General features: G+C 35.7%; 1 protein-coding gene across 6 annotated transcripts in view; it reads left to right on the forward strand.

Moving 5' to 3' along the window:
- LOC145789057 (ABC transporter C family member 12-like) overlaps positions 1–24,594 on the forward strand; it is a 73,121-nt gene extending 48,527 nt beyond the window's left edge. The window contains exons 3-14 of one of the 6 annotated variants that reach the window (XM_082909614.1): positions 2,388–2,859; positions 5,098–5,268; positions 5,602–5,641; positions 5,729–5,812; positions 5,902–6,058; positions 12,416–12,472; positions 14,694–14,759; positions 16,316–16,390; positions 18,139–18,327; positions 20,101–20,207; positions 20,302–20,395; positions 24,279–24,594. In XM_082909614.1, coding sequence (XP_082765740.1) covers positions 5,769–5,812; positions 5,902–6,058; positions 12,416–12,472; positions 14,694–14,759; positions 16,316–16,390; positions 18,139–18,327; positions 20,101–20,207; positions 20,302–20,395; positions 24,279–24,473 — 984 coding nt within the window. In that variant the 5' untranslated portion in view covers positions 2,388–2,859; positions 5,098–5,268; positions 5,602–5,641; positions 5,729–5,768 and the 3' untranslated portion in view covers positions 24,474–24,594. Of the gene's footprint in view, positions 1–2,387; positions 2,860–5,097; positions 5,269–5,601; positions 5,642–5,728; positions 5,813–5,901; positions 6,059–12,415; positions 12,473–14,693; positions 14,760–16,315; positions 16,391–18,138; positions 18,328–20,100; positions 20,208–20,301; positions 22,080–24,278 lie in introns of those variants that run through there. The other 5 variants (XM_082909615.1, XM_082909617.1, XM_082909620.1 and 2 more) reach the window with 5 other exon arrangements.
- Positions 24,595–25,065: the final 471 nt, after the last annotated feature.

A 25,065-nucleotide genomic window follows, 5' to 3' on the forward strand; every position in this document is an offset into this window, starting at 1 on the left:
GAACTAAATCAAAAAATGCACTTTTTTCACACTTAAGCTTGAAAATAAGCCGTCGGGGGCCAAAATCGTGTAACAGTCACGAGAAGGCCCGGGGAACACGTCAAACACCCCGGGAGGGACCAATGTAAGTTGTGAAAACTTAGGGAACTAGCACGGGACTCCCGGTTTGAAAACTTAGTCCGAAACGGCCCTTTTCTCGCACCTAAGCTTGAAAGTAGTCCATCGGGGGGCCAAAATCGTGTGACAGTCAAGAGAAGGTCTAGGGAACACCTCAAACACCTAGGGACGGACCAACGAGAGTTGTGAAAACTTACGGAACTTGCATGGCACTCCCGATTTAAAAACTAAGTCAAAAAATGCATTTCCTAAACACTTAAGTTTGAAAATAGGCCATCGAGGGCCCCCAAAAATCCTGTAACAGTCCCGAGAAAGCCCATGGAACCCCTCCAACACCTCGGGAGAAACCAATGTAAGTTGTGGAAACTTAAGGAACTAGCGCGGGACTTCTGGTTTGAAAACTAGGTCGGAAAAGGTACTATTTTCACACTTAAGCTTGAGAATAGTCCTCGGCGGGCCAAAATCGTGTAATAGTGACGAGAAGGCCTGGGGAACACCTCGAACATCTCAGCAGGGACCAATCTGAGTTGTGAAAACTTAACGAACAAGTACGGGACTCCCGATTTGAAAATTAGGTCAGAAAATACACTTTTCTAACACTTAAGCTTGGAAGTAGGCCATCGGGGGGCCAAAATCATGTAACAGTCGCAAGAAGGGCCGGGAACACATCAAACACGTCGGAAGTGACCAACGCGAGTTGTGAAAACTTACGGAACTAGCACGGGACTCCCGGTTTGAAAACTAAGTTGGAAAGAGACACTTTTTCCACACTTAAGCTTGGAAATAGGACAACCGGGGGGGCCAAAACCGTGCAACAGTCACGAGAAAGACTGGGAAATGCCCCGAACACCTCGAGAGGGTCCAAGGTAAGTTGCGAAGACTTACGGAACTAGCACGGGACTCTCGGTTTGAGAACTAAATAAAAAAATGCATTTTTTTCACACTTAAGCTCGAAAATAAGCCGTCGGGGCCCAAAATCGTGTAACAGTCACGAGAAGGCCCGGGGAACATGTCGAACACCCTGGGAGGGACCGATGTAAGTTGTGAAAACTTACGGAACTAGCACGGGACTCCCGGTTTACGCCAATAAATTTCATCTAGGCTATTTGAAATGGACAAATCCAATTCATTTTTCATTTATTACACTTGACGTCCCACTGGGCGTGCTAAAAATTGTTGGCTTATTTTTCCTTCGAAGGAAATTGTTATAAATGTGAGCGTGCCAGTAAGGATTGAAAAATCCTTGCAGATTAAATTCAAGCCAATTGTCAAGCGATTGCGTTGACGGTTCTTTTGCCTCAATGAAGACGACTTCAAAATTGTCAAGTGTAGAGAAAACATAAAGTAAAAGAAGAAAGAGGGACGGAGAAAGACGATTGAGTGAACAATCAAAGTAATAATTACTTACCTATACTCCTATGCTTCGAAAAGGAAGTGCATAAAATGTTTCGAAAAGAAAATGCTGAAAATAAATGAAATCTATATTAAACTACTCCTAAGATAAGGAAAATGACAAGAAAAATAGAAATCAATTGTCTTTGATTTGAATTCTGGGTCCTTTACAATGTAGCCATGAATGGCTATTTAAAGACAAATATTTGTAGGAAAAAACTTCCAGCAATAACTACCCAATAACCACCTAAAACTACCAACTCTTCCATCTTCATTCCCATAATGCCACATAACTCTCCATGCCTTCATAACTTCTCATAACCTCCAAATGAGTAGGAGGATGCCACATGTCCTGCAATTATATAAATAATAAATAATAATAAAAATTGCAGATTTATGGTGCTAACAACAATCTACTAGTCTTAAAGTTGCAATGTTTCAGAGGTATTTTCTCTTGCTCACTGTTCTTCATGTTTCTGTTTGGTTGTAGAGAAAACATGGGTTTTGAATTTTTGAGTGCTTTAAGACCCATATCAGTACCCAAATGATCAACATTTCCATTTTGGACAGTTGCTGTTTTGAGTGAGTGTGTTTGTATCTCCATGTTTGTTGTATATCCATTTTCTGAAACCAAAAACAACAGAAAATATTTCAATAGAGTTTTACTCTCTTGTATTCTCTTCTGTTTTCTAACTTTTTTTGGAAACCAAAAGAAGGGAGGGTCAAGTGGATACCAATGCCTGTTTGTTTGTTTTAGTTCCAAGTAGAGTTCAATTTATGCCAGTGGAGTTACAAGTTTGATTTTTAATATGCATATATATGACTTCTTCTTTTTTTATTAATTAATTTCAAGACTTTATGGTTTGCTATTACTGCAGAGCAGAGGTGCAGGGAGTTATTTCTGGAAGGATTGGATGAACAGAACACCCAATCAAATACCTAAATACTCTACTACTTAAAATTATTTGTGTCTGTATTACAAAGAAAAATAATAATAATTTTGGCGGTGAACATAATTAAAAATGGGTTTTGAGCCTTTGGTTTGGTATTGTCAGCCAGTTAAAGGTGGGATTTGGGCAACAGTGACATGCTTTTGGTGCTTATACACCATGTGGCATTGACTCTGTTGTGGTTTGTATATCTCATTTGGTTCTTCTGGGCCTGTGCTTCTACCGAATTCGGCTAATTAGAAATGATCTCAAAGTCCAGAGGTACCAACTCAGATCAAAATACTACAATTATGTGTTGGGTCTCTTGGCTGGTTATTGTGCTGCTGAGCCTTTGTTTAGACTGGTTATGGGCATTTCATTGTTTAATTTGGAAGGACAGACAGGTCTTGCTCCCTTCGAGGTTCGTTGTTTACTATCATGCAGTTTCTATTTACAATTTTCTTTCGATTCTAACATTCCTTTACTTTGAATAATATGCGATCTGGATTTTATAGTTACTTTTCTTGTCTTTTAAATGCATCTAACTAGTTAAATGTGTAATCTTGGCTCCTATGTGTTTCAACATGCAAGCTTATGAGGCATCCATAAATGTGCAGCTAATTGACAGCCGAAGTTAGACATTTGCCTAAGACGTTGAGAGTAATTTTTTAGTATGAAAATATCTGCCATGGAAGAGCATTCATGTGTATTTGGTTCTAAAAGCAAATAAAGCTGAACTTGGGCTTTAAAGTGAAGTAAGTCCTAGTGAATACAGTTCTTCTAGGAAAAAAATCTTTTTCTCCATGTAAATCTTGTTCATGATTTACAATGTTACTTCCTTCAATCTTTTTTCCGCGCTTACAATTCAAAACATTACAACGCCAAGTAAGATTCAGTTAGCCATCCTCATGGACATTTACATTTACATTTGAGACATAGTTTGCATTCTCAAGATGATTTTACATGGCTGATGCAATGCCTAGCTCCAAATGGGGGTTTGTGGGAGGAAGGGTCAGGGAATCTTGATTCTGAAGTATCAAAATTTGTGGTGGCTGAGTTTATCTGCATTAATCTTAAGCATTCAAGAAACAAGAACATAGTATTGTGAAGATATGATATGATAGCTTGGTTTAAATCTTTAGAGACGAGAGAGTCACTAAATAGCATTTTGGTCTTGCATTTACCTCAATTAAAGGGCACTCCATTACTGGCTTTTCTTCTATCACGATCTTCTAAACGTGATTAGGTATTGCCCCCCAATGGCATTGCATATAGATTGCATGTTCTTCCCAGTTATGTACTGTACATCTCATGCATCTATCTTTTATAAAAATTCCATACTCTTCTTTTGTGCAAAAAGATGTTTTTAGGGATTAAAGGATTGGATGGAATGCTTCATTTCACATATAAACTGAAGTTGAGGCTTATAAGGATTTAGGAGTGTGATGCTATTGCTGAAGGAGAGTTATTATGATTAGAATGAGAGGAAAAGGAATTATGCTCTTTGATATTGGTTTTGGACAATTTAAAGACATTGGTTGTTAGATATCTAAATTTATTTTGCGATAACTTTTTATATCGATGATCCTTTTTTTTATGCTTCTCTTTTTCCCTTATATGGGATCTTGGCTGTTACTGATTGACATTTGCCTTTGGTCATTGTGGTGCCTTAGTTTCTAATTTTTGCTATTTTGGTAAAGAGAGACTAAAGCTGATCTATAATGTCTTGGCAACCATGAATAAGCTGAACATTTTTCTTTTTCTTTTTTCCCTTCTGTTTTCAAATTTTCTGTGCTCAATTTCAAAATGACAAACTGACTGTAGAAATTATTCTTAGATCAGATGATCACTTCATTCTCACACTTACCAAAGAGACAAAAAGAGTAAAAGTAAAAGTCACAACTTTGAAATAAGACACACTTTATTATTATTATTATTATTATTGTTGTTGTTGTTGTTGTTTTTAAGGACTGCTTGGCCCAACAGTAAAGCTTGTCATTAGTACCCCCTATATGAAGCACGTGTACTTAAAAAAAATGCCATACCTGTACCACATCACATTGGATACACGAGACGAAACATGTTTCTTTTTTTTTTTTTTTTTTGCTTCTTGAGTGTTCAACTTGGGTATGTAATGGGTACCTCTGGACAATAACAGGTTCCAACTACAATCATGTTTTGAAGTATATGAGTACCAAAATAGGGTGTTCTTTTATTTAGAGATGAAGTTTGCTTGATAGGACTTCCTTTAATGCTTAGCATGCTTTTAAAATTAAGTTTTGGTTTGTAGGTTTTCTAATGTAATGACATCAAAATTTGGTTTGCACTTTGCTTTTGGCATTAAAAGGTGTCGTGAGTTTGAGTCGTCGAAATAGTTTAGAAATGGGAGTAAGGCTGTGGACGTCTTACCCTTCCCACCTTGTTGTAGCAAGAGTCTCATGCACTAGGTCGCCTTTTTTATTGTTGTTATTAATATCATTTATTTTATTTATTTTCTCATTAATGAATTGCAATGTTAGTTGGAATGTCTATCCCAGTTTTTTTATTTATTTATTTATTTATTTATTTTATTTTTAATGGCATGTAGATTATAAATTGTTTAGGCGATGTGATGGTTTAATGCAACTTTATTTGTAAAATAATGTCTTATCTCTTACAGATGGTTTCATTGATCATTGTGGCTCTTGCTTGGTGCTCCATGTTGGTTATGCTTGGAATAGAAACTGGAATCTACATCAGAGAGTTCCGGTGGTATGTTCGGTTTGGAGCTGCATATGGGGGATGCTGTGATGCTCAATCTCATTCTTTCAGTTACAGATTTCTACACAGGGTCAGTATACTTTTAATAAATTTGTAATCCTTTGTTGTTGGTACCTATGTATTGTGCTTGAAATTCATTTACTGATTGAAAAACTACTCCTAGATTGCTCACTTGTTCTATTTTGTGCATTTCCAAAACTTATTTCCATTTCCCTTAAGTTTTCAAGCTCTTTCCTTCCCCAAGTTGATCAAAATGTCAGATCAGAAACAAAATCAATCCTTGTGCTTTGGCATATAAAATTAAAGAACTATTTGGTTAGGATGCATGTGGCTTTGGTGTGGAATTCCTCTTTTGTAACTTTCAGTGGCTTATGCATACTCATAATTGTATTTATTTGTGCAGATCTGTGCTGCATATGTACCTCATCACACTTTTCATTCAGGTTTGTTGCTTTTGTATCTATGTTGATCCTTCTAGGCTCATGGGATTCATTATCTCTTGCTGACACAAACTGGCCAATACTTGTTAGACACTAAAATTTAAATCCAGAAGGCTGATGCCAAATCAGGATGACTGCATTGTATGGAAGCATAACATTTTTCAAACCAAAATGGTCTGGATTTTAAAGTTTCTGGTTTTATTTTTAAGTCACTCTAAAGAAAATCTCTCTGATATTGGTATGTAATTTTTGTTCTAGTGCAGGTTCTGTTTGGAGTGTTTCTTTTTGTTTACATTCCTCAATTGGATCCTTATCCGGGGTACGTCCCAATACGGAATGACCCTCTTATCGACACCAAGTATGAAGCACTTCTTGGAGGAGAGCATGTTTGTCCAGAGAGGGATGCCAGCATATTTTCCAGTAAGTAGTAAATATTATATAGTGTTTTTTCCAAGAATACCGAAGTGTTGAAAATGGCCTAGTTCTTGTTCTATAATAAAGAAATCTTACCAGTAAGATTTTTTTTTGACAGAGAATGGACTTCAATTAGAAAATTAGTAGATGCTATCCATGTGTGTCTTGGAGGGTTAGTGTCTTACAATTTGATACGTATCTTATGGGTGCTTCTATTTACACCACAAATTTAATTCCTTCCACCCCTCATTTCCTTTTTGTTTTTTTAATTACAATTCTCTCCTTATGTAACATTACCAAAAACTCAATCCTACAAATCATTGACCCTAATTTCTCAAACACCGCCTCAACTGCCTTTGTCGCACAGAGAGAGAGAGAGAGAGAGAGAGAGAGAGAGAGAGAGAGAGAGAGAGGAGGAGGAAGGAAAATGAAATGTTTTCCTTCTCTTCCAATCCCTACACAACCCCTTTCGAATGATGACCAATTAGCTTCTTGATTAATTTTAAATAAAACTTACTCCAAAGGTCCTAACTTGATCTTGATAGAAGAAATGCATCTACGCCTTTCATTTTGAATTCAATATAATTATATACATATAACCAATCTTATATACATATAATCCTAGTTAGCACAACTCTTGCAAACATTTCCTCTCTTGTGCATGTGTAAGAAAGGTACCAACTTTTGTAAGAAATAATAGAAGTCCATAAAAGAGGTAAAGTAAGAACACATGCGAGGAGAGAGAGTGGGCTGCTGTTGAGGCTCCTCTAGGACCCCAAAAATTATGTATTCTGCGTTGTTTAAGGGTTTTGGACTTTCTCCCTCTAGCTCAAATTTGTATAGTTTCGAACCCAGAAAATGTACGTTTTCTGGACTAGAAATTCGTGAAATTCTCAAGGTCTACTAATAACAATAAAATACAAACTAATAACATAGAAATAATAAATATGGGGTCCGCAGAGTTCATATTTTGAATCTCAAATTGGATCGAGCCCACATGCGCGCAAACAAGGCGATACGTGCATTGGGATTCCTAATTTACCATAATACCTCCTAGATTAATTGATAACACTGAATTAATATTAAAACATATAATGCCAGCCCCGATGAGTCCATCTGTCGGTCTTGTGTCAATTCGGGTCTGGATGCACACAAATTGAGGCAATCGTCGCACTGCTTCTCAACAAGTAATTAAATTATAATTTAACAGGATTGACCCTATGGTCATATTAACATCATACACTGGGCCCAAAGGGTCTATCCCTCGAGTCTCGGGTCAGCTTGGGAATCAGTGCACACAAACTGAGACAATCAGATGCACATAATATTAACAGACGAAGGTCTAAATTGAAGTGAATAGAAAAACTCAAGGGCTTAATTACAATTAATTAAACTTAATTGGGGCTCAATTACATTAATTAAAAGTTCATATTTTCCCTAGTCATTACACCGTTTTAGTTTAAGACACTCTTTATACTTGGAACATAGGCTCACAAATTGAATCCTCTTTCTCACCATATGAAACATCCGGCTTCTTTGAATACCGTCTCTTGGGCTAGCATAGAGACCTCTTCATCATTAATGTTCAAAAAAATTTCTAATTGAGAAGGCTCTCTAGTCTACTCCATTACAAAATATATAAGATCTCACTCTGGTTGTTCGACAAAAAATGAGTGGGCTTTCTGGCTTTCTCTGATACCTGTTAGAATAGTTCTTTTAGTTATTTTTGTTCTCTTGTTAATATTTACTTAAGTTGAGGGTACGATGGTCATATTGCTACTTTAGGTTTTTTATATATATTTGAGTGATGTAAAGTTGAGTGAATTAATTGGTTTCAATATATACAAAAGTTCTCTCTTCTTCTTCTTCCTCCTAACTTTCAACCCTAATTTCTCCATTTTACATTTTCACTAGAGGGCATGCGATTGATAAGCTAACTTTCAACCCTAATTTCTCCATTTTACATTTTCACTAGAGGGCATGCGATTGATAAGCAAACAAGCAGTGAGAACAGCATCGCCCTAAAACTGTTTGGGGACATGCATATTAAACATCAGGGTGCGAGCAACATCTAGCAAATGGCGGTGTTTCCGTTCTGCAACACCATTTTGTGGGAATGTATGAGGACAACTAGGTTGATGAATAATACCATGAGCATCACAAAAGGTAGTTACAATAGATTGCACATATTCTAAGGCATTATCAGATCGAAATATCTTAATACGTTTGCCAAATTCAGTAAAGATTTCATTATAAAACTTAGAGATGATGGAAGGCAAATTAGATCTTTGTTTCATTAAAAACAACCAAGTCATCCGAGAGTAATCATCCACAAAAATAACAAAATAAAAGAACCCATTAACAGTGGGAGTTCTAGAAGGACCCCAAATATCTGTATGGACAAGAGCAAAAGACTCAGACACACGACTAACACTACGACGAGGAAAAGAACTACGATGATGCTTCCCAAATTGACAGGCTTCATACTCAATCTGAGAAACATGACTCAAACCCGGAACAACTAACTTGAGCTTGGTTAAGGAGGGATGACCCAAGCGAAAATGCCACTGAAGAGGAGATACACTAGCACTCAACATAGCAGATGGAGGAGGAGACGTCTCAGCGTCCAAAAAGTATAAGCCATCCTTCTCATGCCCCGAACCAATCATCCTCTTGGTCTGGAGGTCCTGCAAAACACATGAAGTAGGAGAAAAGGTTATCAAACAATGGAGAGTTTGAGTCAATTGGCTAACAGAAAGCAAATTAAATGGAAATTTAGGAACATAAAGACCAGAAGGTAAGGACATGGATGGAGTGGGATGAAGAGGACCTTGACCACAGACAGGCCGAGAAGATCCATCAGCAAGTATAGTGGTATGATCAACATCAAAAAGAGAGGAATTACCAGAGACATGAGAACTAGCACTAGAGTCTAGGAGCCAAGGCTGAGAGGACTTAGCCACACATGCAATATTACCTGAACTAGCCATGGTAGCAGTAGAGGAAGAAGGTAGACTAGGCCGGAGAGACTGGACAAGGGCAGTAAGCTCACTAATTTGAGTAGTGAGTGTCTCATGCGAAGTAACAGGAGAAGCATCCGAGCCAATAGACAACAAGGAAGACTGTGAGGAGGGGACATCCATAACCTGATGGACATGATTAGGTCTGCCATACTTTTGCCAACACCAAGGTTCAGTATGACCTTGGGAACCACAATGAGTACACTTGCGATCGCCACGTATACGAGAACCAGGTCCACTACTACTTCCACCACGGAAACCACCACGTGAGCCACCACTACGAGAACCACCTTCACGAGAGCCCCGTGAACCAGAAGAAGAGTTCCGGGAACCAGAAGAACTATGAAAACCCCCGCGAGTAGGCCCATGATCACCACTACTAGAAACCAATGCAGAAGATGATAAAGAAGAGGACCCAGCAGTGGATTGTGCTTGTCCCAATGAAGAGCGTAACAGCCTAGAATAGGCATTGGCAGCTGAAGGTAGAGTGTCACTGGCAAGAATCTGATCTTTGAACCCTCGCAACTCAAGATCTAAGCCAGAAAGTAAAGAAGCCATCATAAACTCCTCCCAATGTTGTTTCTGGGTGGTCACATCAGTAGTGAAAGGTCGATGCTGCAGTAACTGATCCCACAAAGTCTTGAGACTACTAAAATAATCAGGGAGAGACCGGCCAGATTGACGCATAGCAAAAATCTGTTCATATAACTCGTAGACCCGAGAGACATTACTTTGATTTGAAAAAGACTCAGCAAGGGAGTCCCAAATGGCCTTAGAGGTATCACAAAATTCCACGGTAGTAGCAACCTGTGGTTCCAGACTATGCTAAATCCAACCCATCACACAAGAATCCTCACAACACCAATCATCATAATCCTTATCATCAGTAGGAGGAGGGAGTTCACTAATATAGCGGGACTTCTTCTTACCTCATAAGAAAATCTTGACAGCATGGGCCCAAGCCAAATAATTAGCACCATTCAATTTCTTTGTAGTGATAGATTTAGGCATGTCATCATCTTTACCCATAGTTATAGCCTTAGCCTCAATCTCAACCATAATGATCAACCAGACTTGCAAACAGCCAATACCCACACCCACAATCACCAATATAAACACAGAACTAGCTCAACAACCAAGTTTAGACCCAAATAAGACCAACACATCAACTCAACAGTAGCAATCAATAAAGAGAGGACAAATATCCCCTGCTAGAAGGGTTTTAACCCTTATAGAGGAGCCTTCAATAGGTAGAACCGAAGAACACAAGCTGACTGGACCAGAAACAGCCAAAAATCAAACAGAATATCAACCCAACAGGAGTAAAACGACAAATTAAGATCAAGGACCCTTGGAGGGGTAATTGAAACTGCATAATGGATGAGGTAAATAGCCTAAAGGGGAGGGAGGTGAATAGGCTTCAATGGTAATTATACCATTCAATTGAAATTTCTATGATAATTGTTAGGAAAGATAGTAAACAGTAAATCAAAGCATCCACATGAATGCACAAAAGATTAATAGAAAAACCAAAGACACCTTTCCGGTTAAGATAATACACTATTCAAAAGATTAATACAAGACCGAAGTTAAGTGACTTATAACTAGTACCTCAGATGCACGCACTTACCACATTTGAACTCTTGTAGTCCACGAAAACTCATTTCCTCCCAAACACAACGAATCTTATAGCCACAACCCACATGCCTTTGAAACCCTTTTTCTTGAATGTGAACTCATCTTCCATGGATTTTGCAAAATTCGATCCTTGTTGCAACATCTCTAACCAATGGCAATCAATGGTGCACTCCGATGATTTTCTCTTTCAACTCTTGTTGCCTTTGGAGAATAACTAAGACACCTCAATTTTGTTACAAATGGTGATGAGGTGAATTGGAAGAATTTCGGCATAGCTCCTCTCTAAAAGATGAACGCTTCGAAGAATATAGAGAGGTTGGAAAAACCTTTGAGTGCTTGGAGAGGTAAATGTGGAGTATCCTTATCATGTGTTTCTCTCACCGAGTTTCTAGAGAACCTCCATTTCTTTTCTCTCTGTCTCTCTCTCTCTATATATATAGAATGTCCATCTCACAAATCTCCAAGACGAGGCCATTTGGACTTCATAGATTCTACAATAAAAGCTTTATTCATGACTCCATAGATTTTACTCCATGATTCATGACTCCATGTGCCATGTTCCATGATGGCTTTACCCCATCCTTCCATCCACGTGTAGGGAAACATTCATTACATTTTCTCTACTCCTAGTGAAAGACAAATTAAAGTTGTGTCATAAATCCATCTTTACCTCATGTTCCTGTGAAATCCACCTTTGTTTTTTCACCGTACGGCTTTGTCTTCATAGGCACGCGTGGAGACATTTTTATAGAGAATATCAATATCTTAGCTTCAAAAGGTGTCATAAATATGATAAATAGCTCTATCGCTTGGCACTACAACAACAGTACCAGTAAACATTTCTACGGTACCTGAATAGTGTCATCGCTCAAGCGACTATCTAATGTAATTTGAGCAATGTATGTGGGCTCACGTTTTATTGAGTTGAAGTCCACAACTTGAGCAATTGATCCACCTTTTGAGCGATTGCTCTTTATCCTAGGCTAAGGTGTTGCTCTTCTAGTAGGAGAGACACTCTACTGTTTGTGCCCCATCTCGCTTTGTTAAGTCTTCCAGGCACATTTACAACTCACTCATGCATCTGCAAAAGTACAATTGAACAACCAATGCTCATTTCAAACAGAAATTGAGTCATTAACAAAAAGTTTTGTCCCCTGAAATTGTTATCTCCATTTTCTATGATAAAACTTGACTCAACCAAATACCAATACATATTTACGTAGACTAAGTGTTCTCAAATACAAATGAAAGGGAAACAATACATGACAGTGTACCATGTTTGTTCTTCGAAATGAATCCTGCATAATAAGTTAGAAACTCAACACAACAACACAAGTGAGTATGTCCAATGTAAACATCATATAAATCAAATCAAAGCAGATTAAACAAGACAAGTAGAACCTATAACAAAACATGTGAATAATCAATACAAAGATTTGTCCACGCAAATTTGCCAACCCAAAAAAACTAACAGAGCTCGTATCATGTGCATTCATTATGGTTATTTAATTTTGTTGTAAAGTATGGCTAGAGCTTGCATTACATTTCTTCAATGTAGTTGTCCTAGGACAAATAGTCAACCTTGGTGAAATTTTTATTAATTTGCTCTTTGTTTTTCTTCATATTTTGAAAATCTTATGATTCGTATGATAATCACTTATATTATGTTTGTTGTCTTACTCATCATTCTTCAACAATCTTGTAGATTGGGGATGATCTTTCTCAGTTTGTTGGGCCAGTTTTGTTGAATCATCTCTTACAGGTTAGTCTTACCATTCAAATGCATAGTGATGCATCCCATCTTTGTTCCTTTGTGATCCAAGGCCCATAAAAGGGCCTTTGACTTATTTGTACACTAGCAAATTACTCGTGCCTAAGGCACTTACGACACAATTTGATCCCAGGCAAATTAAACACCCTTTCATGCCTTTGACCAATCCTAGCCCCCACAGCTGAAACCAAACCAACCACTACTAAAACCCAGATAAACCACCAGACTCTTGAAATCCGGTTTAATCTGCCGCTGATGAAAAAGGCTGTACCATTGCTTGACATCGTCAGCCATCACTGCTATTGTCACATCTACTACTATCACCTAGTTGTTGGAAAAGAGAAATCACAAGTAGAAGAAAAAGACGAGAGTTCAAAAATTAGAATTTAGGGCACAACCAATTATCAAGTAATTACTAGAAATTTAGGTTTTACAATTTAGGAAAGTGGATGTTAGTATTGAGTTTAATTCGACTCATTAAAATATTTAAATGAAATTTTATTATCACATATGGGTTTTTTTTTTATTATTATTTATTTTTTATGGAGGAGAGGCCTATTAATTTGAAAGAAAATATTAAAAATAGTTTTAATAATTGATAGTAAAATATTAGTATTTGAACTAAGAAGATACATTAATTGTTAAATTCTAAATTTGAAATGTATAATTCATTTTCTACATAAAAGTTTTGGAATAACAATTATTTAAGAAAAGTGAAAAATTAGCATATATCAAAGAACCCGACACATAATTCATGTTGAAAGGCCATAAAATTTAAGAAAACTTGAAAATATTGCCTTATAAAAGGGTTGAAAGTTGAAAGTGAACAAACTACATTAACAGAATTGAAAGCAAGATTAATCCTACATTCTAACCAATTGTATTTCATAGACATTTCAAAAAGTGATGAGTTTTATTATATAAATTTTCAATATAAAAGTTTTGGAATAACTACTATTTAAGAAAATTAAATTTTTATTTACTTTTATTGTATACATGTTGAAAGTCTGTAATTTAAGAAAATTTGGATCTATTGCCTTATAAATCAATTGATCAATAATATCAAGATGAGTCTAGATTTGCTAAAGTTGAAGATCGCAACTTCACTGTGAAGTTGACCCATTATAGGACAAACTTGGACCTACTTCGGTAATCTAAACCGTTCATCTCATACAACTAACAGAGAAAATTATCCATGCAAAAAATCAATTTGATCCAACATCGATTGTCATACCATTATATTGTTTTTATCCATATGACATACATGTTTTTTAGAATGGACTGTTCATTTGTTATAATATATATGCGATTACTTACGTTTGATCAACCAAATTTTTTGCATGCATGTTCTTCTTTACTTATCATATGAGATGAACGGTTCAAATTATTGTGATGAGTACAGATTGGTCCCACAATGCACCAACTTCATCTATGGAGTTGAGATCTTCAACTTCAGGAAATTCGAACTCCATAAGGACATATTTATTTATATTTTATAAATTCAAAATTCTATTAAAATTGATTAAAAACTTTCAAATCCGAATAACTAAAAATGTTTTGTAATAATCTATTTAATTTGCTGAATTAACAAATTTGTTGAATTGGCATGGGTAACTATAATCTATAATTTATATTTGTACCAAAAAAATTAGTTCCTAAAAATTTGCTTTTTTATCAAATTTTATAGTGCTTAATACTTTCCTAAAAGTATTCATTTTAATCCTAACACAACCAATAATGCAATATGAAGCACTTCCACTTTGCTTTTTGAGATATAATATGGATCTTGTAATTCTGAGCAATTTTTCAAAATTCCATATCATCTTATTGATACACATGCTTTTTGGATGTTTGTCCATCTCCTCTTTTTACTTTTTTTTTTTTATTATTATTTATTAATCCCTTATAAAAGATTGTGCAAAAATGTACCTAAAAATAGTTTTGTAGCCAATTAAATCATTCACAGTTAGGAACACTTATATATTGAAAAAAGTAGGTTGAGCTCATGAAGTCAATATTCACTGAAATAAGAAATTATAATATATACTTACTGGGTAAGCTCATAATTTCTTTATAATACTATAAATCTTGTTTATTTTTTTCCCACTCTTGTGTTCGCCCTTTACTTCTCATTTTTATGTATGCAAAGGATGCCATTTGAGCTTTATAGTTTGTATTTGGCCTACAAAGTTTATGATACTACTGATTACAGTCAATGGAACGAGGTGATCCAGCATGGGTTGGCTACATTTATGCCTTCTCAATCTTTGTTGGGGTGGTATGATTTCTATCCTTCTTATTTTTATGAAGTATTTATGTTAAAAAAAATATGTATCAGATTTATCTCATATTTATTTTTCTCAAGGGAGTAAATTGCTCTTCCTTTAGTATTTCTTTTTCTTTTTCCTCCTTTGCATGCTATTAATTTCATTAAATAATCACTAATAAATATTACATGTCATTTGGCATTCTAGAGATATCACATGTACGGGTTTAGTATTAATTATCTGGGTCATTTTTCTTCTTTAATTTAATTTCAACTAACATCACAAAATTTATTAATTGAAAGTAAATTCAAAATCCACTAGGAAATACAATATACATAAAAAAGAGAGAGGAAATCATTCGAAACAGGACCAACACCGGCCAAAGATGTGGAGATGCCATTGACAGCCATCACATTAGTAGAAGAATGAGGAGAGAAAATAGAAATAAGCAAAGAAGGATCATTTTCCATATGGTGTGTAGCACCTGAATCAAATACCCAAGTGGAGTGAGATGCGGAAGACAAACCTAGAGGTGAAGAGAGAGATAAATCATTAGATGAATTGGGATTGATCCTCTACAGATGGGGCAGTAGCTGAAAATTCTGTCAAAGATACCTATCCTCTACAGATGTCCAAGATACCTATCTCTGTTGCTGCCCAAAATTCTGTCAATGTAAAAGTTTAGGACACTGAGCCTTCCAGTGACCTTTCTGGTGACAAGAACGGCATTCATCCAAATGTGAATGAGTGAATGATTTGCCTTGTGTACTAATTCGATGGCCAGTAAACAGTGTCTAAACTTTTTATATCATGACCATAGGATGGGCTTGGATTGAACTTGAAATTTTGAGGAAGAATAGTATCTTGCAATTATCTTTTAGACTCAACATCATAAGGCATACAATTAGGTGTTTCAAATATTTAAAGCAATTACTCATTTGAAGTTGCCAGAAGCTGTCTAAGTCTTGAAATGGGAGATGCACCCTAAAAGATATACGAAAATGGCAATGAGACATGAATGGGAAGACAATCTGAGACATTTGTTGAAAAATAAAAAGGAAAGGGAAGAAAGAGATCTATATTCAGACGTTAATGATATTTGACGTTTTTTTGGGAACTAAGTGAAACTCAGGCTCTTTCCGAGGACTTAAAATTTCTTGGGAGAAGTTTTTGGAGGTTTTATCTTTCTTTTATTTTGACTGTGCAATCTAACCCCTTCCAGACCCCCATCAAATAGAAACTAAATTGGTTGTAGTTTTTATTCTCTTCCACAATTTATTAATTCTGTCCTTCTATTTATGTTGTTGAATATTGAAGTCACATTCCACAGTTTTCTGATGAGAGCAAAAAGTTCTAGGACTGCATATTCTTGAATATGTTATTTTGAATGTTCTCTATGCTGAACATTAAAATGCCGTTGTTAATCTTTGTTACTACAAGATTTAAGAAGTTGCTTTCTATAAGCATTCTTTTCTAAGATGATTTATGCCTAGAGTACAACTGATCATGGAAGTTGTACTTGTAGTTTGTGATCATTGCATTGACTAGATGATTTTCCATGGTTCAGTCAGTTGGAATGCTTTGTGAAGCTCAGTATTATCAAAATGTTTTACGTGTTGGTTTCAGGCTAAGATCAACTTTGGTAAATTCTCTTTCTCCAATAACAGTGTTCAGATCTGCATGTGGTTTATTTCTGTATTTCTCTTTCAATTTTGGTTGTTTTTTGTATCACCTAACATGTTTCTTTTACTGCATTAGCATTACTTGTTTGACCCGGGGCGGCCACAAATACAAGAAAACCATCAGTACACTACATACCATATCAGATTTTGGGGATAAAAACTAGATTTATATAATCGGATTAGGGGTTTCTTCTAGCATACCGAGGGCTTGGGTGGAGAGTTTGAATGAATCTGCTTGTGGCAGAAGTTTGTTCTCTATTCAATTTACATCATCTGGCATGTCTATTTATCAATTTTTCTCTAGGTTTTGATATGAACAGACCAGGATTCTTGAGCATGTCTTATGCCTGAGGTTTAAAACTTTCTGATTTTTGGTAAAAAACTTTGGCTCAAGGAGGAGGCTGAATGATATAGTTTAGAAAAGTCAATGACCAAGAGAAGAAGTATAAGATAGAAAACAGCTGGTATATTATTCTAATTGTGTGATAGGTATTTTATTTATTTTGGTGAGAATGGCGCTCTTGAAATAAGTAATGCATCTCTTTTACAAGAGGAAGAAAATAAAACTCTACGTAAACTGTGGGCCCTTCAAATGCCAGAATAGATATTAACCATGGTCATATTATTAGTTTTCTCATGAAAACTTCTTGATCATATTTCCCTTTTTCAAACTTTTGTGATGCCTGACCCAGACACTTGTCCAAATGCTGTCAAATATAGCTCACAAAGAATTTTCATTTCCCATTTTTAGATGTCAATGAAATGTTGATCAGTTGTTATGGTTGGTGATATTGGTAATGTTCAATGTAGATTCTTTTGGAGTTCTATGATGTCTTGCCAATTTGAAAGATAACAAATTTGATGACAACCGATGCTAATGCACTTTAGGCATGCTATTTTTAATAATTATGCACATGCACACAACCTCACATGTAAATAAACCTTATTATGCCCAATGCTAAATTCATTATGCTTTTATATTATACTCTATTTGAGGACACTACAAGTATGAAATTTTGATGAAGTTTTGGGAAGTCAGACAATGGTTTGTCCTCTTTCTATTCTGAATAATATTATGATATCATCAATTTCACCATGACTGTTTCCAAAGAGAATAAGTTGACAATTCTCAATTGTCAGAACTTTTCATGGGACTTCTCTGTATGTATGAAGAAAACTAGTGATGATTCACATGTAATTGCATTATTTGGGAAATGTGTCTGCAACAAGTATGCCATGTCTGAAAGTATACGTGTCAAGTAAAAAAATTCTTGGATTTTCATTTTTTTGAAATTCAGCTGGTAATTTTTTTCTTTCCAGTCCGTTGTTTTTTATTTTAAGTTGGGAATCGGAACCTAGTTGGTCTCTCAAACAAAATATCAGGGGCTCTAGTCCCCTTGTCTTTTGAATACAAAATAATAATAATATTAATAATAATTTTGACCTTATAGTTTTAAAATGAAGTCCAATTTTCTGTCCCCCACCAAGGGTTATAAATCTACAATAGTACAACTTATATAAAAAATTAAAGACAATCTGCAATAATACAGACTCGTTATAGTTAGAAATTTTGATTTGCAAGGTATGCATTTTATGATATGACTGACTTTGGTCTATACTTGATTTTGGTACCAATCATGTCTGCATATTTTGGTAGTCTTTGGCAGTTGCTTGGATTGAATTATAAACTCGTATGTCCTTTGTTCAGCAAATATGCCAACAACTTCATGGTTTATGGTCAGCTCCATTTCGTATCATTATTGCTATGGTTCTTCTTTATCAGCAATTGGGTGTTGCATCACTTCCTGGTTCCCTAATGTTAGCTCTAATGTTCCCCATACAGGTAACCATAGTTTTTCCTGCTGCTTTGAAGCTGCATATGGGTTTTGTCTTAATGGTGTGTTGCATGTGATGATCTTTTTCTTTCAAGTCTTGTCATTACTTATTAATGTTGTTTCTGACTTCTTCTTCTTTTTTTTTTTGTGTGTGTGTGTGTGTGTGTGTTTTGAAAATTTTTGGATTCCATGTACTTTGAATAAAATCTTAACCATCTTTTTTGGTTGACCGTGTTTAGCATTTTCTATTCCCATTCTATTCTGTTTAGGGAATGGTTGTTAAATGGCCTCAGCAGCTAGGAAGGCACCCAGAATTTCATAAGCACTCCTCTTGTTCATCTATTTGAATGTTTTTCTGATATTATACTATTTTTGATGATTTAACATTTCAAAATATTTTAAGGAACAAAAGTCATGCTTGTGTGAGTGTTCTTAAATCAAGGAGCTACAAATTTTAGAAAGAGATGAAAGTTAGGCATGGCTCAAAATGAAATATTGGGGGGGTTCTAAAAGAAATAATAGAAAAAAGAAAAGAAATAAAGGAGGTAGGAGTAGTGTGCGTGTGTCCACGGTTTTGAAGTAAACAGTTCAATTAAAGTCCAATTATCCAATCTACTAAATTATCATACTTCTGTATGCTTCAGTTTAATTGTTTTCTACGTCTAAATCTGCTTTATTTATTCATTTGAGCTGATAATATTATCTCTATTATCTCTCTATATTCAACCTTAATGCCTTATTACAAAATTCAACTGTCAGTTTATTTTATGGAAGAACCCCTGGTGTCTTTGAAGGCAGATATAGTAGTAATACTCCATAGGGGCCACCACCGCCCTCCCCTCCCCTCCCCCCCCCACCCCCACCCAACCAAACTTTTGGAAAATTGCATTTTGGCCATGCAATTTTGAATATTTATAAAAGAAGTTTGTATTTTGGCCCCTTCAAAATATATATAGTTTTACTCCAACCCTTCAAAATCTAAAACTTTTTACTTTTGCTATCCTAAATTTTAAAAAAAAATCTTTTTTTTTATGCAATTTTTAGTAATTGTAGAATACATTAGTATTTTAGTCACCCCAAACCTTTGACAAATCTCATACTTTCATGTCATTTTTGAGTTTCTGTAAAATAAATTAATATTCTGATTTCCAAAATCTATATAATCTTATTTCAATTCCTCTAAAATTTAAATAATTTTGCTTTAGCCCCCCCACCCCCTTGCACAATTTCTGCATCCCCCACTGAGTACAGCATACGTCTTTGGTTGGAGCTAAAAGTACTTGTTTTAATATGGATGACTTTAATTATTGTAGTATGGTTGTACACTGTGTTGAGATTGAAGAAACAAGTGTTGTGTAGAGACAGAACAGTCAGACACACTTTTCATCAACATCTACTACAGAAGAGTCCCATACATGTAATAGCATTTTGTAGGACTTAAAAGAGTAAGCTTAATCTTATTCCTAACCAATTTTCTTTTTGGCAGCAGATGTCCATTGACTGGTCCACAATGGCCAATTTTAACTTACTCTAAATGTGATTCTTTTATTCAAAAGTTATATTGATGAGCAGAATGGGTCACTTTTAGACCTCAGAGTGCTTTTAGTTCTATGCTTTTGAAACCTGATTAAGTTTAGGGACCATAGGAAATATTGCAGTTAATGTTTGAGCATTGAGATAGATGTCACAAGATCTTGGAGATATTAAGGAAACATTGTTCTTTATTTTGTTCAGTGCCCATGAATTTAAGATTTATAACTATTTTACTGTAGTCACTGTATCTTCCACTCTTTTGCTCAGAACTCTTATACATTTAATTTATCTTGTGGGAACAGACATTTATCATAAGCAAAATGAGAAAACTGTCAAAGGAAGGATTGCAACGTACTGATAAGAGAGTTGGGCTGATGAATGAAATCTTGGCTGCCATGGACACTGTGAAGTATAGTTTAATCTTTGCTAGGTTTTACTTAAGCTTATGTACTACTTTAGGCTGTTAACAATGATTATTTTGATTTTATGCTAAACTAATTCAGATGTTATGCGTGGGAGGAGAGTTTCCAATCTAAAGTTCACAGCATCCGGTTTGATGAACTCTCATGGTTCCAGAAAGCACAGCTACTGTCAGCGGTATGACATGAATCATAATCTTGGAAACCATCTTCTTGGCGCTACAAATTTTGCAAATGGCACCATAATTTGTGATAAGTTTCTTTACTGTTGTACTCTCTACAATTGACTGAAATATTACATTTTTAGTAGATGTGCCTGCCCGTTTGCATTAGTGAGTTCTGAACTCGCTTTAGTTACTTAACATCTTATAGGACATGCGGTGTAGAACCAAAAGACGAAGAATGGCATAACCAAAAAATAGGGTTTTTAGTCAAGAAGAATAAATAGGGATTTCACTCCGAAAATGTCTCTCAGAAATCAAACTCAACATCCAATCATTAATCATCAAAGTCTAGGTATCCAAACTACTACATAAAAGGCCATATATGTAGGCATAAGCACCATCTAATTAGGAAACTCATAAATAGGAAACTATGGAATTGGAAACTACTAATAAAGATACAAAATCTTTTTAAATCATAACTCCGAATAATACCAAAATTCAAAGATTCTTCAATTTATTGTCATCCAATGCCTTTATGGTCCTAGTCAACATGGCTGGTATTAATTGTTCTCTTTTTTTCCCATGGAGTGTTGAAGCGAGGGGTATTTAGACTTAAAACTTAAGGCTTATCTATTACATGCTGGTAAAGGGGAAAAGTGTTTTAGTATTAGTGGAGGCAAATCCCAAGTTTAATGGCTGAAGATGTGTAACAAACTATACTTACAAATATATTTATGGGCAAATTCCATTTTACCACCTTATGGTTTGGCTTCACCCCGTCTTTTAAAAATATGCCACTCACACTCACATGGTTTGGGACAAAAATGCACAGTTAACAAAATGTTAACAGAAAATGCAAAAGATCTTTATTCCCTCCTCACCATGACATTGTCTTCCTCCCCTTTCATTATAAAAATCATCAAGAGGCTAGAATTCAAATGCGACAGAAAAGCAAATCGGCCAAGGCTGCAAAAGGGAATGTGATGGCCCTAAGAAAGCAATTAAAAGAATTTTCTAAACTAGTGCTGCACATATATCCTTATCAGTATGGAAAGCACCATTTTTCATCTCAACTTAGCACATGTAGAGCTCTGTATCAACTCAAGTTAAGTTAATAGAAACAAAACCCTTTCTCTATTGATCTTATGGGACATGTTTTTGCTCACCTGGTGCAGGAAACTTCGGCTCAGCACATGGAGCATAGATTAAACTAAGCATAATTTGGGGTTTTGTACTCATGAAACACAAAGTTTGAGACTTTTCTATATTCATCAAGATCTATCTTAAAAAAAATAAAATTTAAAGCACAAAAACCCAAACTAATTACAAATCTCTTCAAAGAGCTTTAGACTCCAAACCCTGGCACCTTGGGGTCGTTGTATATGATCTTGAAGAAATTGCAACAGAAAGGAAAGGATGACTATAGGAATGAAGATAGAGAACGGAATTTTTGTTTTCTTAATGGTTAGGATGGGGTTGGCTTGTGTTCGACCAGTTGCAATCAATGAACTCATTCAATTTCATGGGGCATCCAAACATCCAGAGATTGAAGTGCAAACAACCAATTAGAGTTCTCAGTGCTTATATTCTGATGGTCACATACCAATGCCCAAACACAGGAGGCCAATTTAGAAGCACTTATCATGCAATTCTGATTTAGCAGGGGAAGAGGTCGGGGGTGGCTAGGAGGTTGGGGAGCAGAATGGGAGGAGGGACAAGGATGGGTCTAGAGGAGCCGCCGGACGCCGGGGGGGGGGGGGGGGGGATTCGCCCCCCCAAAATTTCAATAGTTCTCACCCTCAAAATTATAAAGATTCACCCCCCCAAATTATGTACATTACAAAATTTAAAAAATAGTTTCTAAATCGAGTTTTATCAAATATTGATCTATTCTATTTGTTATATGTGTTATTTGTTATATTTCAATATTGTTTAGAGTTAATTATATTCTTCTAGTTGTTCTTATTTGTTGGTATTCTTTTCTGTTTATATGTCATTTTTTTTTGTTTTTTATATGACATTCTTGAAAATGAGTTCATAAATTTTAATTTCGCTTATTGAAATGAATTATCATGTTACTCATAAAAACATACATTATCCACTTTTTTGTGCTAGTATAAATCAAAATTTAAAATTTTATAATACTTTTTTCCAACGAAAAGTTATGTGTGTTTTTGCCCTCCCAAAGTTCAAGTCCTAGATCTATCCCTCAAGAGAGAGGTAGTGGCGGAGGAGGTTAGGTAGTAGTGGAAGAGGAGGCTAGAGGGGGTGGGACGGGTAGGTGCATCAGGGTTAGGATTTGGAAGATGGGTAAGACAATATCATCAAATTCAAGTTTTATTGTAAATGACGTTCAATTGGTGGAGGAATCAACAAAATAATTAAGATCTTATATTATTGAGGCAAACATAATAACAAGAAAATTAATGAATGACGTCCTTGCAAAATTGTGCCAAACCCCTAAAGTTTGAGTTCGGTTAATCTGTGACAAAAGTCCATTACAATTTCCACAGGATTCCAAGAATAATGTCAAAAAATGTAATCATAATGATGAGGCAGTAGGATCGAGCCCTTGAGACTACAAATGGATCTCACAAATGTGAACAATAAATTTCAATGTGAAAATAACCAAGAGGGCTTTGATGGTTCGGGCCTGTTAGCGGGGGAAGAGAAAGCAGAGTGAGACTAAATGGACCCGGCATATACAATAAGTGAGGCATAATCAAATTTTGTTGTCTCGGTCTCAAGCGAGAATGTACTCTTTGTGGCCTTCTTTGTAGGAAAGGGTTATAATATCAAGATTGACCCGTTCTCCCTTTCCCTTCAACATGCTTTCTACTTTCACCTTCCTTTTGGATCGTCGTTTGTGAGATCTATATAATGGAATGGACTTTGGGACAGTTAGCTAGTTGTAAGCTCGGTAGTCAAACCAGAGGGTTAGTTGTAAGCTCGGTACTAAGACTAAGATAAGCCACTAAGCGATTTCGGACAGAACTTTTGAGATTTTTCTTGAGTCTTCTCTTTAGAAGTGTAAGGGTCCAGGATGAGAGCTTGAGCCCAATTCTATCAAGCCAGAGCCCCTAGTCAATGTCTCTGGGTGTTGAAGGCAGTGTCAAGGCAGGAAAAGAAAAAGAAAGAGTAGGGTGAAGCAAAGGGCTTTTTCCTCAATAGCAATATATAGGAATAAATAAATAAGACAGTCATTCCTCTCTGGTTTACCTCGGAATAAGACTGCCCCTGCCAATGGCAAGACTTGGGGTCAAGGCATCAAGCCACCTATATTTATAAAGGCTATCCTGATATTGATTCAACCCTGGAAACTCTAGATGTCTATCAACGTGCTTATGCTACTGGATGGATGATACTCACATGGATTTCTTTGTAATTTCATCAATCCATCTTGCTCTTTCCCCAAGATCATATACAATTTCTGTGCATGTGTAGAAGACTATATAAAATTAGCATGACACTGAAATATATATATGGTATCGATTAAAAATGTTCACCTATTATTACTTCTTTTTTTTTAAAGCCATTGCACTTTGGGCCACCCCCAAGATTGCATATGCATCTATATTTGCACATAGAATTACTTGCATATCCAGTTCTATGCTGTTATATAGTACTGCATTTGATTTATCTTTGGGCAAGACTATAAATATGTATAGTATCGTAACCTGATTCATCTATTTTATGACTCAATGTTCAACTACAATTTGCTTGTGCTTTACAGAAGTAGACTAATTGCATTAATGATTCAAAATTTTGTCCTACCTATTATTTTTATAATCTTTGAATGGATCAGCTTCTCTAAAGGCTATTTGTCGACCATAAGTGATTCATGACACTGTTAATCTTGTTAAACGCCATTCTTAACTTGATTTTTTTCTTATGTAGTGTAACAGTTTCATACTAAACAACATTCCAGTGCTTGTGACAGTGACATCGTTTGGGATGCTCACTTTTCTTGGAGGAAATTTGACTCCTTCGAGGGCTTTTACATCACTTTCTCTGTTTGCAATGCTACGTTTTCCGTTAAACATGCTTCCAAATTTAATAACACAGGTTTTGCCTTCTTCAGCTTGGTTATAATTTTATTCAGCGTACAATCGAGACTTTGATATTTTGGATACTTGAAAGTAGAATAAGCAAATTAATCAATTTATTCAATATGTAAACTGTGCAATATGTTATCCAATATCATTTTCTGCCACCTCCTGAACTATCCATTTTATTCAATTGAGGAGCCATGATCGGCTTGGAAACTGAACAATTGAGAACCGCATCAAAATGGTATAGAACTTTAGGAGCATTTTCAAAATGTGTTAGGTCAATTGTCTTGAGCTTGGGATCCGAATGTCGGATTTGAAAGTTGACAGCGTTGACTCTCACGGCCTTGCAAATATTTCATGAAAAGTTTTCTAGAATCTTAAGATAATTAGGCACTTAAGGGATTTCGATTTGAAAGCAAGATAGGAAGGCAAAAATGGTTAGGGTTGAATTACACCTTGATATGGTAATCTAAGAAGCAAGTACATGGGAACTGACAATTTTCAAAAAATTACGGACATGGCGGTGATAATGATTTTTTTTTTTAAATATTTATTTACAAAAATTATAATAATATTAATAATAAAAGAAAAATAAAAATAAAAATTACCACTAATTTTAACATGAAAACAGC

Source organism: Camellia sinensis, chromosome 15 (assembly GCF_055761805.1).
Source record: "Camellia sinensis isolate YWXY chromosome 15, ASM5576180v1, whole genome shotgun sequence".
NCBI classification, from domain to species: domain Eukaryota; kingdom Viridiplantae; phylum Streptophyta; class Magnoliopsida; order Ericales; family Theaceae; genus Camellia; species Camellia sinensis.